Below are 19,048 nucleotides of genomic sequence, written 5' to 3' on the forward strand. Positions count from 1 at the left end.
TGCACAATATACTTGTCGTATACTATTACGAAGAGGAGAGAATGAAAATGTTATTACGACTGCAAGAAGGTTGTTTTATGTTGAGTTGATTTGTCGCGGCAGTGTGTGACTAAATGAAAATAGATTCGTGGTTTTAATTGAATTGCACTATTTTAATGTATGTATCAATGTGGATACTTGACGCTGAACAACAATTCGATTCACAAAACATATTCATTGTACAATTTCTCACCGGCGTGCAAAGGGTTAGGAACATTTTGATGCGGCTTCATCTACTCTTTGTTTAGAGGACAACCATATGATGACTCAGCACTTTTCGTTTACAAAGTAGATTGTTTTGTTTGTAAGATTTGAGAGTCGTGACTAGAAATCACATCTCTCTTTTGTGGAAGTAACTCGATAACTGTGATGACATTGATAGGTGACCGTGTTTTAGTTTTTGAAAGATTTCGCGACGCCTGTATAATGTTTTCTAAAAGTCAAACTCGGACGGATATGAATGTGTGGGACTTACGATAAACATTGTGCACCTAGAAGTTTAATACAAGAACTATGGTATTTCTGTAAGTACTATAATTTTGTGTTGGATTATTTGAATATCTGGTTACGTCACCATTCGTGTAAAAATACTCTTGTGATTTCAAATCGGTTTGTAGACTATAACCAAACACTCTTTAGTTTGAAAGTCCACACCATCATTCTACAGTTTCGTAGTATTGGAATATCGAATGAAGTCGAATGTTTCGCGTTGTGTAAACATCTTTCGTACCTTGGTGTTTGTTTGTAGGGATATTCATTCGTTTTCTAAAAAGTAACTAGTTTTGATAATTTGAAAATCGAAGATGGTTAACATAATTTTCCTCAATACAGTACCAACATCGGTATCACCGATGTGTAGCGTACGAAAAGAGTTTGTGACTAATTTGATTCAATGTGTTTCGATTATCGTAATGGTAGAAATTGACACGATGTTTCGGTAATGGATGTGTATTATTCGCCACGTTGCCCAATCGGTGAATGGTTACGATATTGAATTTTGGTTTCAACTCGAATTGGCTAATATACAGCAACAGATAAGACTGTTCGTACTCTTGATATACAGATGAAAGTTTGATATGGCAAGCTCGACCATTCCAGTAGGATGGGTTTCGAAATATAATATGTTCTGGCAAAACGATCTATTAACTGAAAATTCACACAGAGTTTCATAATCGGACCGAGGGAAAATTGTTTTCTATTACATTAAATTATTTTCTGCTACACTAACATAATTCGTATCTAGAAAACACCATACACACCAATGACGTGATGCTTGTTAACATCAATTATGTAAAGAGTGAGTAAATCCTGTTCCAGGTTGGTGTGATTCAAATCAATAACATGTAACACATAAGCATCATTTGTACTGTTTGTGATATTGTGGTGGTGTTAAACTCTTATGTAATGGGTGAGGTACGTGAACAAGTTTCCAATCAACTATTAATCGGAGGTACGACTTCGGATTTACAAATCGTCGTATTTCTAAAATGCTTGCTGGTATCATAAGACCCAAATCGAAATTCATTTCAATCGATACCTTTGCATGCAATGAGTTTTGTGGTGGCATTTATTTCACCCGATAGAAATGAACTGGTATCAATTATAACGGGAAACGCATTTATCATTTTCGGTGTTGGTTGTGTTCCTGATTTCTTTGCCGGTATGCACTCTAGAAATATTTTCTTCCTTCTGAGTTAGGATGCGCTTAACGAATATCATACAAATTTTTTTGTGATGGTAATGACTTTCAGTAGTTTGGTTTTTATGATTACAATTACTTTAGAAGATTCAAATGATAATGTATGATCACTACTATGAACAACAATACAAACATATTTTTGTAGATTTCAGTGTAGCGCATAATTCGATTTTGTTGATGTTATGAGTTTTGTATTAACCAAGACCGGTTGAATAGGATGCATCCAGTAAAGACATTCCAAATTGCTCGTGTGCTGATCAAAGTGTTGGAGTGTGACCTCGTAATGTTTCACATTTCACGCGTTCGGCAAAGGGTGTAAAAATAGTTCAACACGGTTGAAATGATGCCCCCGAATTCCAAAGTGATATTTTCGTACTGTGCCAATGTTTCAATTCGCAGTCACAGATTCTGACAATAAAGTACTGCGCCGGTTGTTAATCAACAAACGAAATTGTTTTTCTATCTTTAGTCTTGGTTACCGGAAACAATTACATTTGTAAAATATTTTCTGATATCCACGATACGTAGAGTGATTTGTACCAACGTGGAGTAATTTTCCAATCAAGAACCTTTCAGACACGCTTGTCTAGTTTTAAAAATCAATATGTTAATAACCATGGTAGTGAAAAGTTTGTTGCTCTCATAATAACCTTTACCACAACCCCGGGTCTAATTAACGTGAAAAATATAATAATCAAGTCATGACTCATGATCGACCATTACAAAATCTCATATGTCAAATCAATGTGTCAATCCTTGTGTTTACAGCATTATACCTTTCAATATAAAGTAGGGTTGCCATACGTCCAGAATTTCCCGGACATGTCCGGAATTTCACTGTTCGAACTAGCGTCCGGGAGGAATTTCTAAAATATGCCAAATGTCCGGAATTTTGAAGACTTGACGTAGGCTCATATTTTTTTCGTAAATTAACATAAAAACATTAATTTGGGGAATATTTATGCCGATGCATGATGTTTTTTTCGCGCTGCGCGCGATTTATCATCTCATTTATTGATTTTAATTTGGGGACTACCAACTTCGCAGGAAGTGCTGTAAAATATCAATAAAAACAACCTTCATTTACTGGAATTAGTCTAATTGTAATCGCAATTATAGGAGAACGGTATATTCCTAGAGATCGTTAAGGCCGTTTAAATGCTTAATTCAATGATATATAGTGATCCAAACGTGGCGGTCGTTTGCCTTTATTCTGGGGTTCGCGAATATGTTGAACGTAATCAGCTTCCAAAATAGCCCGTGAGTAAGTCCGGCAACGGTGCTGACTTCTTTTAGTAATCAGCTCGTCAAATTTTGATCCAGGCCACGGAACATTTTCAAATTGGAGATGGAGTCGTGACCATAAAAGGTTGAAAACCACTGGATGTGGGGTGTTTATAACGCTCAATGGTGCGCACCGGCATAAAGTTGATAAACAATCTTATCGGTGGGACATGAACATGACTTAACGATGTACAATTACGCTCCCTGTATTTTCGAACGCATTATCCTTCACCAGCTCGGTACCGCTAACTCTGATCATGTGGGCGGAGAGTAGTAACTATAGTAACTATATAGTAATATATCGAACAAACATGAGTGAATTCATTCAAAAAATTTAACGACCAGATGCATATAGACACCACATTCATATAGCAGCCCCCCCCCCCCCCCCATTGATTACTCTATGGTAGGGATACCAAACGTCCTCTTTGACGAGGATTTGTCCTCTTTTTGACTTTTTTGAAAACGTCCTCCGAGGACGCCCTTTTTTCTTCTTTTTTTGAGATTTTGTTTTCTTTTTTGAGAATTTTGGTAAAATTTACGGCGAAAATGGACTGAGATGTCGTAAATCAGCACTGAAGTTACGCTCAAGCGGGTATTTCGGGAGCTGAGTGGGAGATGACCTTTTTTCTTTTCTTTTTTAGTCAATCACCCGACAATGTGAATGGAAAAACTGTATTCTGGTCGCCAAACGAGAAAGTTGGACTTTTTTCTAGTCAACCGACCACGAAGTGTAAAAAATTTACCGTTAATTCAGGATTTTCAACCGGTTTTGCATGTCTGAAAATTCTGAAAAAGTGTCTTATTTCACATTTCCCAAATATGGTAACCCTACCTATGGTGGGCTCAAAATCATTGCTTATTTGGGTGGGAAGGGGCTGAAAATGTGGTTTCTATCCCGGTTACACAACACACAGCCACATACATACTCCTGAACCGGATCGTGACCACCTCTGGTCTATGAGCAAAGCTTTGCTAGTGTGACGTCATAACTCATTTTGAAATCCTCTAGTGGGCGCCAAAGAGTGTCCGGAATTTGTGTCACAGAAATATGGTAACCCTAATATAAAGCCATCGTTCGGTTGTAAGAAACGAATTCTTAACTACGTTAGTCATACTTTCAAATATCGTATACTCAAACATATTATGTTAATATCAAGTCGCCTGCACCGAGTAGTAAGCGCTTTTGTCTTAAAAAATACATCTAGTAGTAATTACTTTGTCTTGCAGAATATACCGCGTAGTAATTCCTTTCTCTTACAGAATAGTAACGACTTTTACAGTGGAATAAAAAAGACGAGTTGGCGGTATATGACTACAACCAAACTTATTATGAATTTTAGGTTGTAGTGGTTGCATGTTCTCGCAATCTTGTCTACTTTTCACACGGATACTGTTTGAGTTGGTTGGGTAAGTTGCAAACGGATTGACTTGACAAGGTTTTTGTATTTTACTGTTTTGCGTATGGCAAGATATTAAAATGTTGAGATGTCATAGTGATAGTACTTCTGAAACTCTCTTTGACAAACGTAAAGCCAATTCACGAATAGACTTTGCGATGTTTCATTACTTGTTTCAAATCAATGTGCGTATAATATCGAAATGTGACTGGGTGAAAGTTGGTAGTCATGTTTGTCAATCCTATTTCAATTCACACTACACCAAAGTCAAACTATTTCATTTTGGTTGATCTCAATTTACCTATAGAACATCTCGCGAGTGGATTCCGACGCCGTACTATAACATTCCTAATAATATGGATTCGAGGATTTTCATGATAGAGTTGGCGAGTGATAAGATGCGTGTTTTTGTTAAGAGTTTGATTTCAAGTTGATATATGCAATCACCGTATAATGTAGGGTTACCATACGTCCTCTTTTCAGAGGATTTGTCCTCTTTTTTGACTTATTTGAAAGTGTCCTAGGAGGACGCCCTTTTGTCCTCTTTTTTGAGATTTTGTCCTCTTTTTGAAAATTTAGTTCAGATTTAGACGAAATTGCGACTGATAAATTAAATTAGCACAGAAGTGACGCTCCGGCGGGTATTTTGGAGTGAAAAACGAAGAATTTAGCTATGAGCGAACAATTACCTTTTTTTTAGTCATCCACCTAGCAATACGGAAAGAAAAACGGTATTTTGAGCTCTGAGCGGACAGATGACTTTTTTATTTTTAGTCAACCGGTCGCAAAGACGGAAAAATTCACCGGTTTTTGAGAATACTATTCCGGTTTTGCAAGGCTCGAATTTCTGAGTGTGCTCTTTTTAGATTTCCAAAATATGGTAAGCCTAGTATAATGTGCATACTTGTGATTCTTGATTCTTGCATAGCTAGTTGATATTGATTCTATAGGTGTGAAAACAGCGGCGCGGAATGTGTGAGTGATCCGACGTGTTTGAAAGATGGTGTCAGTAATATTCAGGTTACGTTCGAATCAAGAGATCGCGTTAAAAGGATTAGAGTTGTGTCGAATCAACACATTCAAATACGAATAAACTTGATTTGTGTTGTAAGTTTCATTTCAAGTTGACAAATTGACACATTGCTTGAATATTCTCATGATTCGTATCACGCAACTAAAGTCAACCCCTATTCCGGAGGCGTGGAAACATATAGCGATCGCCGGAAAGTGTCAAATTGTTGGTTTTCGAACCACGGTCTGCGACGGTTCTGTGACAAACTAATTACCAAAATATTACCTTGAGAATGGTTCCTACCTCTGTAACACGAAACCACAGAAGATAGCTATGTCTGAGGTGTTATCCTGTGAGCGATGGTAGGATTTTACAAATATTTCACACATTTTTGAAGTGTTAGTTTGTGAGCGCGGCTATGGTTAGTATTCGAATCGCCATCTACGCCGGCTCTGTGGTAAACTAATTACCAAATATTACCTTGCAAGTGATTCCTAGATTTAGCAAACTATTTCACACCTTTTTGCTGAAATTACTACATCCCGCCGCAGCCTATACCCGAAAGGGTGGCATCACCAGACATCTCATATACATGACAGGCGAATCAACGGAGCACCCATAAGAATAACGATATATTGATTTCTCACTCACCCTAAACATTGGGATTAATTCGAATCGGTCACTTATAATAATTTGGAATATACACATTAAGAAACGATCAATCACGTGACTACTTACCAGAGGTGGTCAGTGACGAATTACTTCTAATTTTTGAAGTACTTGAAGTAGATTTTCCCTACTCAAACTACTTTTTAAGTAGGTATGATTTTAGACTACTTCTACGTTTTATTTACTACATCCTAGAATGGATTCCATGCTGTGAGCACCTTTCTTAATATGAAATTGTAATCCATATTCATATCTGAGATCCATCAAAGATTCCAGATTCAACCTTTTCGTATGATGTGGATACTAGGTATACCCACTTTGGTAGCGCAGCGGAAAATTGTCCATTTACAAGTAAAAAGAGATGAGGCGGATATCAGTATTTTAGTTAAACTTTCCAGGGATGAACTTGATAGCTTTATACTCTTCTTTTGTCTTGGTAGATGGACCAATTGGTGCCGAGAGAATAAATTCCCTTTGTGCAAAAGTACAATTTTTAGGCTTGACAAACTGCTTTTTTGACGAACAAAGTTCTCGCATCAGGTCATGTTAATATTGATGGAATAACTGAAAATGATATGAGTGTTCACCATAGTAAAATATCTATTTATGCGCAGTAATAAAGTGGAAAAATCCAAGATATACGTTCGACCAAATGAAATATTCCAGTGTAAATACAGTGATTTTAGGCTTTTTTAGGGGTAGAAATATCTTCTCTTCTACGGCCAATCTGGAAAAACTAATCTTTAATTCGTAATCAGCAACCTCGAAAACCCCAGAAACGGCTCTCAGATGTTCTGCCTAAATTTTTTTTTTCATTTTGTTGACCAGTGTAATCGATGCTAAAAATGCCAGCTGAAACTTTTCGTGAAATCGCAATCACACTCAAGACCAGATGTTGCAAAGAGATACAGTTCCAAAACTGCGAATTGACGACAGGGAAGCTCTTTGAATTCTTCATGGGATATAAAGATAACCATCTGTCTGTATGTTGAAAGAATGCTCCTGAAATGCGAATTGTTTAGATTGGGTGTGAACATCAGGGTGATCGTGATCTGTCGGTAGACTGCAAGATTCAATTGAGAGCCACACACTACTAATCACAGTACATATTGGGTGAAAGGGCAATATTGACATGAATTTGTCATTACTCGTGGCATTGCTAGACCACGGAGACTTTTGAATCTGTTCAGTAGAAAGCCACTTACTAGTAATCACCCCCTGGTCTGAATCGGAATAAAAGAATCAAAGCCACTTCAGTACATCACATATGTAGTTGAAATTTGGCTTTGATTCATTCTGAATATGCATCAGTCCATGATCCAGTTTGAACACTACATAATATATATGATTTCCTATATAATCGTAATTTGATGTAAGTTGACTTTCGGGGTATGAGAACACAAATCCACAAATTATAATTACCGGACATGACGATTTCTAGAGTTCGCCATTTCGTCGATATATTTGATGCTACATTAGGCATCATGCGACTTGGTTATCTTCATCTAGCCTACGCCATATGCCAGGGGTGGGCAATTATTTACTCAGCTGGCCAAATTAAAAGCAGGCAATACCACTGCGTGGTAACTTTTGAAATTGATGTAATAGTGAAGTTTCATGACTAGTCTCAGGCTTCCGGACTAGTTTTGGAGCGAATTTCCAGTCTTCAAATTAAAAAAAAGATACTTGGCAGTAAACACTGTCGAATATTCGAAATCCAAAATACTATTGCGGGCCGCAAAAGATGGTCTCGCGGGCACCGTGTTTGAGATTGAGACCTCTGCTATATGTATTGATATTAGGACATGGGAAAGTGACGGCTTATAAGCATCATAATTCAGAACAACGGTAACATCATAATTTTAAACTATATTTTATTGCACAGGCACGTTTTTCTAGTAAGACATTAAAAAGTGAATTTTGGATACTACAATTCCTGTCTTGGTCGCCGCCTTCCATGTAGTGTGCAGTTTGGTGAAACAGCCTTGTTGTTGCTGGAAACTAACAGTGTTTCCCAAATTCGCCCTTCCCTAGCCGAGTGTCTATCTTCGTGTTTTTGTCATCAAACAGACTTAAAATATACTCCACTGCGACCTGCTTGCAACAGACTAAGATGATGGTTTCACCTCTGACTCCATCATACAAATATTTAGTAGTACGAATCTATTCTGGAATTTCGGCATTCGGCACGCACCTTCCATTTTTGACATGCCCGGACGTTCATCGCTTATGGCCTGTGATGACTGATCAAGCACAGACACTGGACACTGATTGACTTGTTTTACCAATTTGGTATTTGCAAATCTTCCACGTAACAATTAGGGCGGGCTGGGTGCTTGAGACCGCTGCCATATAGGGATATAAGAAGGATTATATCGTAATTCTGTGTGGTACACGTGTCTCTGCGCACGTGAAAAAATAGACAAGTTCGAAATAATTATAATCGCCAGCGAATACATTTGTTAAGAAAAAAAACATGAAATGGCTAATTCTGTTGCTAGCCCGGGTAAGCTTCGATCATTTTCTACGTTTGTCACATGCTGGAAATTTCTGATGTAAACTATGTAACAAAGTATGCAGTGTACGGCAAACAGTTTCCAGAATTGGACTTGATTGTTAACGAATAAAAACGGCGTTCGTTACCTTGGCTTTGATGACCGCAATGATCAGATAGTCTCTAGAGTCATTATTTACGGACCATGATTGTATTCGTATTGCTAATTCTACTGTTCCTTATAAACCGGAACTCGGATTTGATTATTTCACAACGTTCAATCATTAATATTCTAACTGTAGAATTCTATAAGCGATCATTATATTCTACCCATCATATCATTAATATTATTTCTTTTATTGAAAGTTTATGGAAACATGTGGTAATACATATATGTGTGTAATGTCGGCAATGAAGATAAAAAAAATATAAAATTTATTGAGTCGATTGATATCGATAACGGTAACAACAGCAACTATATTTGAAAGAATGCTAACTAACTTTTATTACTTTGACGCTTTGTTATCTAGAATGCCTCATTAATTATATACCTGACTGTCAATTGGATTGGGTATCTCAAAATTGATTTGAAAAACTAACGGTTGGTTCTAATTCACATCCATATGTCGTGCATGTTAAATGTATCTTATTGGGCTGTGTGGTGTCTTTGGATGGTCGTGCAAATTTTCAATATAATTTAGAAATGTATGTCTTATTTTTCATTGTGGTCTACATTTATACGAATTCATCGATGCTTAGTTATCATACAATTCACCATATCATTGGATATGTCGAAACTATATTATATCGATGCGAGTTAGAATGATATAATATAACCAAGTACAAAATCATTTTTGAGTATAATTCACACATATTTGTTTCATACAGCTTTCGAGACTGAACATCTTGGATAGTACAATGCTTCCAGACGCTTATTACGACGTGGCAAATATCGTCAAAATCACCAAATGTACTATTCTGCATTTCCAATCTTGCGATTTGTCAATACAGAAGTTGGAAAGCTTGGGTAAGGGTTGCAAGGAAAGTCACAGCTTGGTAAGCTGATCAATTTTCTTTTTCATTTAAACTTTTCTAAGAAGAAATCGCATCCGAAAACCACAAATACCAAAAAAATATTTGAAGGCATTTCATTTTTGGTCCAGATGTCCGTCATAGTCCATGGTTATTGTTGTTGATGTTGTTCGTGATATTTATGGCTTATTCGACTACCATGGTCATTCACACCAAACCGATTAGCTTTATTTTGATTCCGTATCCATGACGACAACACTTGTGCGGATTAAATGGCGTGGAGGAGCCTAGATAAACCTGCAACACCTGGTAAAGGATTCTGGAGTCGATCTCGGTCGTACTCGAACCCGCAACCTACTGTTGTTGCAACTGTGGACCATACCACTACGCTATATCGGCACCCACGTCAGAATTCCTCGTATTTACATTCGGTATTGTGGCATTTACATCACGTGACGTCGGACACGGTGAGATTACTCGGGATGGCAGGCTTCTTCACATAATAATGACTCCATAGTTCATATGAGCAGTGCCAGCACTCTCAAAGTTAGGAGTCAGCAAACGTTTTAGCAGGGTAACCAAGTCACAAGGCTACCAGTCAAAAGTCAATCTCAGTTTTATAGTTTTGACTCGAGTCAAGTCGAGTCATTTTCAATTCACCACCGAGTCAAGCCCTAGTCCAAGTCACCGAGCAGCGGGTCTAGTCCGAGTCATGGTATTATGACTTGAGTCGAGTCCAAGTCATTGTGTTGACTGCCCAGTTTCCAGATAAAGGCTTGTTAAATCCACTTTATATAATTCTGTTTGGTGATATCGAATGGTGCGCTTTTATAATAATCGAATTTTCGTCATTCTTAGCAGTTTCCGGACGTATTTTCAAGTACCAGTACCAATAGACGAAATCCCAATAGTGTGATTACTTAACTATTCCTCGAAATTACAATGAAACGTCGGTCTTGGCCTTCTGAGTCTCGAGTCATATGACTTGGTTCGACTCATGCGCAATGACTCGATTCCAAGTCGAGTCAATACTCAAATTGACTCGAGATGAGTGGAGCCATTTCCGTATTTTGAGAAAATGACTCGAGTCAAGTCGAGTCATCTGTTAAACGTGACTCGAGTCGGACTCGAGTCATTACAACCCTGCGTTTTGGCTGTTGTTATGTATTCGTAATGGACATCTATTTGCGTTACACACAATAGTGTAATTAGTAGGGAGATTACATTTTGCATTAAAAATGAAAATATTGACAATTGTTGATATTAAGAAACCTAATTTTGATAAAATTTTGCGTTCAAGCTTAAGAAACAAGAATTTAAATCGAAGTGGCGTAGAACGTGGAGTTTATGGTCGCAAAGTGACTTATGTCCAGTTTTCAGATTTTGAAGGACCATTTTAAAACTTGAAAAAACGCAAGTTTTTGAAAAAATTTCAATTTTTTTTGGCCATATCTTGATCATGGTTATGTATATTTCATTAATTCAAAGTCAATCAGGGCCAATATATGGCTGAAAAAAAAACTCTACGTAAAGTGAATTTTCTCAAAATGTGTAAAATGAACATAAGTCGCGTTGATTCCACTCCCACAATATAGTCACTCAAAGTATATACAATTGGGACACAATTTATAGAATGTCATTTTAGATTTTATAGCAGTCCAAAGGTAATCAATTGGATTGGATTGTTCTCTTGTCGAACACCTTCGACCCGACAATAAAAACTGTTTGTCTCGCGAAGAACTGCAAGGTTTGAATGGTGTGCCTTCCGTGCCATTGGTTTTTGATTTAGATTAGGGCAGGCGTTGCCAATCAAAACGGGTAGAAGACCACTTTTCAAATTTGATTCGGGCCGTGGGCCGCAAGAATGCAATATCGAGACAAAATAGACCACACTTTTAGTAACCATAACTTATTTACGTCAGAACAACGATGTGTTCTCTAACTTTGGCGACGGGCATAGTTCCAACAAAAAAGGTACAATTTTAATAAAGAAATACAAATATCATGATCATCAATTGAATATTATTTTGAAATATGAGCTGCACACGATACCCGACTAAGATTTTAAGCGAATAAGGAATCAATATTGGATCTTGCGAGACACTGTACTAACTGAAAGACTATAACTCCCCCGTAAAGCTTCATCTTATGGGGACCAATAGGCTCTTTTATAAGCGCATCAGTCTTTGCAGTGTCTCAACAATTGCACGTCATGGCATTATGCCGAATTGTCGATTCATATCAGCTGATTCTTACTAGATGGAATGCTGTAGCCATTTCAGCTAGCGAGGAATAATGATGTGAGGCACAAGAAAATAGCTTATTTTCAAACAGCAGCAACAATATTTCGAAACTGAAATCAATTTCAGCATTTCAAAATGCTTTACTTTGCGTTCTTCCAAAATCTGAAATCAATCGGCGGGCCGCAGAATATGACCGAGGGCCAAGCCCAAGTCAGGAAATAGAAGGGATTAGGCAATTAGCTAAGATTCGGCACAAATTATTGACTCATTGATTTCATAAACTTCGTTTCGCTCGAGCGACATCGCCCCCTTTCAGATTATTTCATTCCCCCAGTTTGAGAAACACTGGCATAGAACCCAACAAAAAGGTTCGCGTTCCGACGAACCAGAACATTTCAAAGGTTCCAACCTTATCTTCTTTTCTACGTTTCTGATTGGAACTGTCTGTCCATACGAAGGAGGTTAGCAAGAACAGAAAACAAACGTTCAAGAGCAGCACTTGTTTGCTGGCAGTATTGTAGTTCAGCGTATAGTGCTGGAGTTGTAATAAAAAAACCGTTGCTTCATACTGGTGATGTTGTCTACATCGAAATATTTAGACCCCAAAATATCGCGATCCACCTTTACGTTAAGAACCACTATGCTACGGTAACTAATGTAGACCACGCAGTCAAGATTCAGATTCGAGATATCGGCGTGAACTTGTAAAAACGTCAGACCTACTGAAATTTCACTCCGTTATAGATGGGATTTTCATCGCGGCAAGTCAAACTATTTGTTTCATTCGGTCCTTTATCATTCAATATGACTAGTCAATTGGTCATCTACAACAGCAGGCCTATAAACTGCTACAATGTGTAAAATGTCATATTATAAGTTCTCCGACCGGCAAAAAAACTTTCCAATTTTTAAACTTCGTTAAGTAACGACAGTTCCAAACAGATAATTGCTTCACATCAAACATTTTGTGAAGAAATGCCTAATTAAATAGTTGAGGTCAAAAGTTTAATATATTTTTTAATGTCAGAAAATGCCAAAATTCTAATTTTGATAGGTCAAAAATTAATCACCCGACTTATAAGAAAGGTATATTTCATTACGTGATATGAATATAACAAGATCTATGCATGTTGATTTTAGATTCCTACACTTGCGATTGATTGGTCAAATGTCACTGCAACTGATGATCATATATCAATTCTGTGCGACTTGATGACGGTTGTTGGGGAGAGGCTGGCTCTATTTAATTTGGAAATTGATGATAAAAGAAAACAAGGACTAAAAGATACACTTCACCTCGAAAACTCTAAGGTCAGATTCTGATTCTGTACCAAGTGTTTATTATTTTATTCACTGCTAGCTTACATTGGTAATCCCTCCACTTCTCGAATCGGCAGGCAGTACTCTCGTTACGCTCGCCGACGGAATTCTTTTGATTTACAAGCTGGAATCTATCGAGATTGCCCGCCTTGTCGCGCGTGTACCTGTACAAGTCGTTAGAACGTAGTTTCGAAAATCTCTTCACCGCAGCTGTACTATCGTCGGTTTTCATCATTTAGTACTGATGAAATCATGGCAACGTTGTCCCAAACATAAAAGATATACGGAAACTATAAATTGCTTAGTTTATGTATTTGTATCAGTTCTACTGTGGTTACTGCCCAGAAAAGTTCAATGACTGTCTTTACCTCGGTATCAAAAATGCATGAATACTACACACGCGCGTCCTCGTCGTCCAAGCATCATATGATCGACGCGAAAGATGATAGCTCTATCAAATATGCCGGACTTAAGGTATGCAAGAGTAAGTCTCGCCGGCTATCCGTCAGTCGACAAGCATGTCAACATTCAAGTCGACACACAAGCAACTTCGGCTGAATGAATACTTGTCAACCCTCTACTTAACCGGTCCACGACCTGACATATCGATCTCGCCTACCGTCACCTGCCACCAAATTTTGTCGCCTGTCATTTATGTTAATTTGTTCACTTTTCATTCAGTATGCATTATAGGGCTCTTCAAAAATGATTTTTTCTCAAATCGTACTGGCTATTTGATAAAATTGTTAGGTTACCTAATTTAAGCCTACACATCAAATTTGGTTCAATTCCAACCAGTAACCGCATTGATACGGGAGAAGAAAGTTTATATTTATTATATAAAAATAACTACCAAAAAATTTGAAAATTTTCTGTTCACCCCATGAAAGTGGTACGTTGTCTATAGAAACGATGTTCACAAAATTTGGTTCAATTCCAATCAGTAGAAGCGGAGTTATTGCCGTCGAAAAATTTGGATTTGAATAATATAGTATTTACGGTGGTCAGCACTATATTAAATAATCAAAGAATTGGTCACCGTAAATACTATTTAATTCATAATCCAAGTTCCGTCTTTTAGAGGTAGATTTCCTTTACCAGCGTCGACACAACCAATTTGCACGCCTGATTGCGCTCGATCATAAATCCCTCTCCATTATTTTCACCAAAGGGAATTCGTGCAAATATTTGGGCTGGCTTGCCAAACGCGAAATTTGATAAAAACTGGGTCAATAAAAAGATACTGCGGTTCATATTGCGTAAATGAATACTGTCCATTGCTCATAAACCTCTGAACCTTCAAAATCATTGTGACGGATGTGACATTGTAACGAAATAATAACATGGGCTTTTTGCCTGCCTGGGGAAAAGCGATGCGGCCGCTTCGAATTGTAATCACGCCTCGGAGAAACATTGCACCATTGATTACGACTGTTTATACATTATATCGCTTCTATATAGGCGTTAAGTCCAGAGGCGATGCTGATTTCGTAGCTCGAGTGGAAAAATTACTTCCCTTGACTAACAAGGATTGCACTTGGTCCGCGATAGGAATTACCGCGAATTCTTCAGCTTTCCCGGCAATTTATTGTGATCGTTCATTCTAGATATTTATAACATTCTTAGGTTATTATGTCGATTGACTTGGCTTCGAAATAAAGCAGGAATTACTGATGATTAATGACGAATATGAGATGTACCGGTAGCGCATTGCTCATTGCCGTGACACCGATAAAACCATTATCTCTTGCAGGAGACGCAGTAATTCTGTCACAATACAAAATTAGAAAATTTCTTTTCCTGAACGACGTGCACAATAAAATTTATAATTCTGTAATTAGTAACGCATTAGCTTCTGATTCGTAAGGGTTTTTATCAAATTTCGCGGTCGTGAAGCCGAATAAAATTTTGTGATGAATTGTCTTCGGTCAAAGAGAGAAAGTATTGTGAGCCTGGTGATTGGCTGGTGTCTCCTGTCTACGCCGGTGTATGACACCATGGTAAGGTCCTTTCTATAACTCCACTTAATTTAGCAGTGTTTTAACGCTTCGTTTCGGCCCATAAGTGATATTAGGATTAGATGTTGAGAATCATACCGTTTCGTGATAATTTCAAGATCGGAGATCTCCGAGAAGCTAGTATGTTCCACGGAACACTGAGGGATACGCGAGCAATTTTCGGAAGTTCCGTAGAGATCAAGAGTCAGACTCAAATAATACATATAATTTGTGATGATCATTGGTTGCTGGTAATTAGGCCGATCAGTAGTCGAATTGCGAATGTTGTGGTTTTCGGATACGTCGTGTGAAGTGGTGTACGCAAATAAGGTTGGGGGTCAAAATCGATTCCTCGTCCTAATGAAAAGTCAATTCTCTCCCAAATATTGACAATCTCACTTGCAATTAGGAAATTGGTGTCAAGCCATGGCGTTTCGACTGAACATGACACCTTTCAAGATTATCGTTTTGTGTGAAAATTATATCTTAACCAGATACACACCGAACTCGCCATATCTTTCGACTACCGGGCACCGTGGAGTACCGTCCCATTTAAGCAGAATCAGTTGCTCGGACTATCCGATTTGCGACGAATGCAGCGTATAATCGACACAGATAAGCGCTTAGTTGAAAAGTCGCATTAAATATGACTTCCATTGATATTTCTGAATCAAATTTATTGGAATGAGCTACCTGTCCCTTAAACCCTACGCGGCTTATACTTCCGTTATAGGAAATGTCCACCGCAGTTGCTCAGATCGAAATAAGTTCATTTATTTACCGATTGATTTAAAATACGTCAATTCCGTGGGGCAAAATGGCATAAATGACGATAAGCACCAGTTCAGTTTCCAATAATATTATTACCTATAATATTTATTGGATTTCTTCTCTTAACACTCTTGCGATGTTCGTGCTATTTGTGCAGCATTAATATATAGTAATATAGGCCAATTCGATGAGTTGTTTTGCATGTGTATTGTGATAGATTTTTGTATTTATGACTCAGCAAAATATGGGAGTGCGCGGGGGCTTGAAGTGTAGGTATTCCGCGGGAAAGTAAGGGTTCAGATCCACTGAGCTAGAAATATATCGTAATCCATCAATAATATTGTGCAAATTCATCGCTTCCATGCTCAAATTCGATGAGTGAAAACTAGTTTACTATCCACGCTGTTGATATAATTAATTTGATGTCATATCGATTCTACAGAATCACCAATATTACTGCCATTTGTATATGAACAATCTGCATTTATCTTCACGTGCAGCAGCAGCATGTATACAATTTGCTATTACCCGCGTCAATGCTGTTGCTTGGCGGAATGGTCTGATGCTGTTGTATGTGACAGCAATTTCACCACAGTACGCTTTCGATTCGGCCAATACCATTGCTGAAATGTTTAGTTTAGGAATGGTGATTGCATATCCCGTGTCAATGTTCCGACATTACGTACTTTTTGATCAGCGTTCTTCACTGTACTCAATCGTGTCCTTTTGATATTACAGGCACAAAATTATGTATGATCACTGATAACTCCATGTATCCGCCAAAGCCTCGAGAACACATTCCGGAATTGCTTTTCTGTGCATTATATATTCCTTGATGGGAGCTTTTTTCGTGTGTTTCTACTAGGGATGTAGTGAACCTCTGAAAGGTTCTGGTTCGTGTGAACGCGAACCTTTTTGAAAGGTTCTGTGTGAACACGAACGTGAACCTCATGACGTCACATGACGTCATAATGCTAATTCAAACCCTATCTTTCAATGAAGTGATAGCCTATATTAATGTACGCGATACCTAGCGACAACTCGGGCCACATAATGCCACCATGCCGAAATACATATTGGCGTCTTAAACGTCGCTAAATGTATCAACTGAGCCAAAAAGGACATAATACTCCCTTTAAAATCAATATCTTTCGTCGCTTTGCCAACAATTTCGACCCCATTAACGAGTTATATAGCAGTAGCCAACACCTCAATCGCACGGATTAGGTTATAATGATCCAGTAAAGATTGACCCCGTACGCCTGCTAGACGTTTTGCATCAGAAAACGATATCAATCTCATTGGTTGGTTGAACATTGAACAAGAATCATTCGCTGACTACGTATTTCGCTCGCGATGTTGGGTGATTGCGGGTCAAACTCACAGCAGAGAGTCACTAAATATTTACAAATGGAAAGCTGGATATTCCGAGCAAACTTTTGTAACAAAGTAAGTAAAACTTTTGAGATTGTCAAGGTGCATGCTCGTTTAGTGTTGATTTATAATGCTGCCAGCGCCATGCAGAGAGTGGCTCACAATTGAAATGCAATAAATTTGAACCAAAGAAAGATGTTATATGAAGTGAAAATTGTAATATATGAAAAAGGTTCACAGTGCAGAACCTACCAAGGTTCTGTTGTGAACGCGAACCTCTAAATTTCCGAGGTTCACACACAGAACGCGAACGTGAACCTCACGTTCACACCATCCCTAGTTTCTACAGATACGAGATATACAATTTCCGGACGGAAGTATCCATGACAAACGTGTGTCAGCGAGGAGATGAATTCGCGAATCTTGTGATATCAAGAGGAAAGGAAACACGAACTACAAATAATCCATGGAAGCTACGAAGCCAAATGAACATATTCGACGGAATTTTCAAAATTAGCATACTTACAAATTGCGAGAAACGAAATGCAGCGAAGTCATTTCTAATATCGAGAACGGCAGATGTATTGCTGTTTGCAGTAGTTTACGTTTACCTTCAACATTCCGTAAATTAAAATTAATCAATGTTCATCAATACTATTTTCGAAAATGTTACTTCAGATGAAATCTAACTTACTTCCCACATACTTATTTGCTGGTGACGAATCGTTCAGAAACAACATACGAGAATGCAGATGTAAGAAGTTACCATAGGAGATGAAGAATGAAATTATGATCAACACAACTTTAACGTTACAGATTAATTAATTCAATTCATAACGTGACAAGCGTATAATTTCTTTGAGGAAACTTACGTGTCTGACATTGCTCCAGGATTTCCTTTCGCATCGTAAATTACTAATCTCTATAATCACGGTCATCGCCAGTGTAGTCAAAAATGAGCGTTTGTGTGGCTTTTATCCGTATGTTGGAGTACTATTTTAAAAATTATTTCGGTATTTAATCTATATTCTGGAATCGCTATCTCAATCTTTTAGTTTATATACATGTAAATTTGGAAAAATGCATCTGTCATCGCCACATATAATAATATTTTATAATGTTTGAATATAATCACGTGTGTTGTAAGCAAAACTATATCGCAAATTGGTGAAATCCTTTATTTGATGAACGATAAATACTAAAAACGGAAATAAAAAATATGCGTTTACGTAGTGAGTTTGAAAATCTGTATATAGATGTGCAGTACAACCGTTTTATTAATCGGCGTGTATTAATCAATAAATCTTTAATCACCATCGCACTGAATCTTACAATTAGATCTAATGGATCTGGGTTAGGCATACAACTATAAGGCGTATATTTACTTCGATGTGGAAGTACAGGAAAACCAGAAATATCAACAAGTATCTCCGAAATGTTATAAGTAGAAACCTCAATGTGGGTTTGCCGGGTTTTTACTTTCAAACATATTAAACAGTTAAATAAAGGCGACAGTAGCGTTCCAGTCACATATCATATATCAATGGGGTGGCCGAACTGCAGCTCCCGAAATTGACGCGGCTGATTGGAGCCTTTCATTGCGAGTATTGTTGGGTTACCATATTTCTGTGACCCAGATTACGGACACTCTTTAGCGCCCACTAGTGGATTTCAAAATGATCACATTGTTTGTCAATATGACGTCACAATAGCA

The 19,048-nt window shown here is 37.8% G+C and overlaps 1 protein-coding gene across 1 annotated transcript; it reads left to right on the forward strand.

The window, feature by feature from the left end:
* Positions 1–9,372: 9,372 nt before the first annotated feature.
* LOC145445542 (uncharacterized) lies at positions 9,373–18,092 on the forward strand. The gene is made up of 3 exons (XM_080323730.1): positions 9,373–9,653; positions 13,013–13,183; positions 17,684–18,092. Exons 1-3 carry the CDS (start codon positions 9,516–9,518, stop codon positions 17,744–17,746), a joined length of 372 nt encoding a protein of 123 aa, XP_080179856.1. The 5' UTR covers positions 9,373–9,515; the 3' UTR covers positions 17,747–18,092.
* The last annotated feature ends 956 nt before the right edge of the window (positions 18,093–19,048 follow it).

This window comes from Botryllus schlosseri, chromosome 1 (genome assembly GCF_051294905.1).
Source record: "Botryllus schlosseri isolate E-star chromosome 1, Bs_hap1, whole genome shotgun sequence".
NCBI lineage: Eukaryota > Metazoa > Chordata > Ascidiacea > Stolidobranchia > Styelidae > Botryllus > Botryllus schlosseri.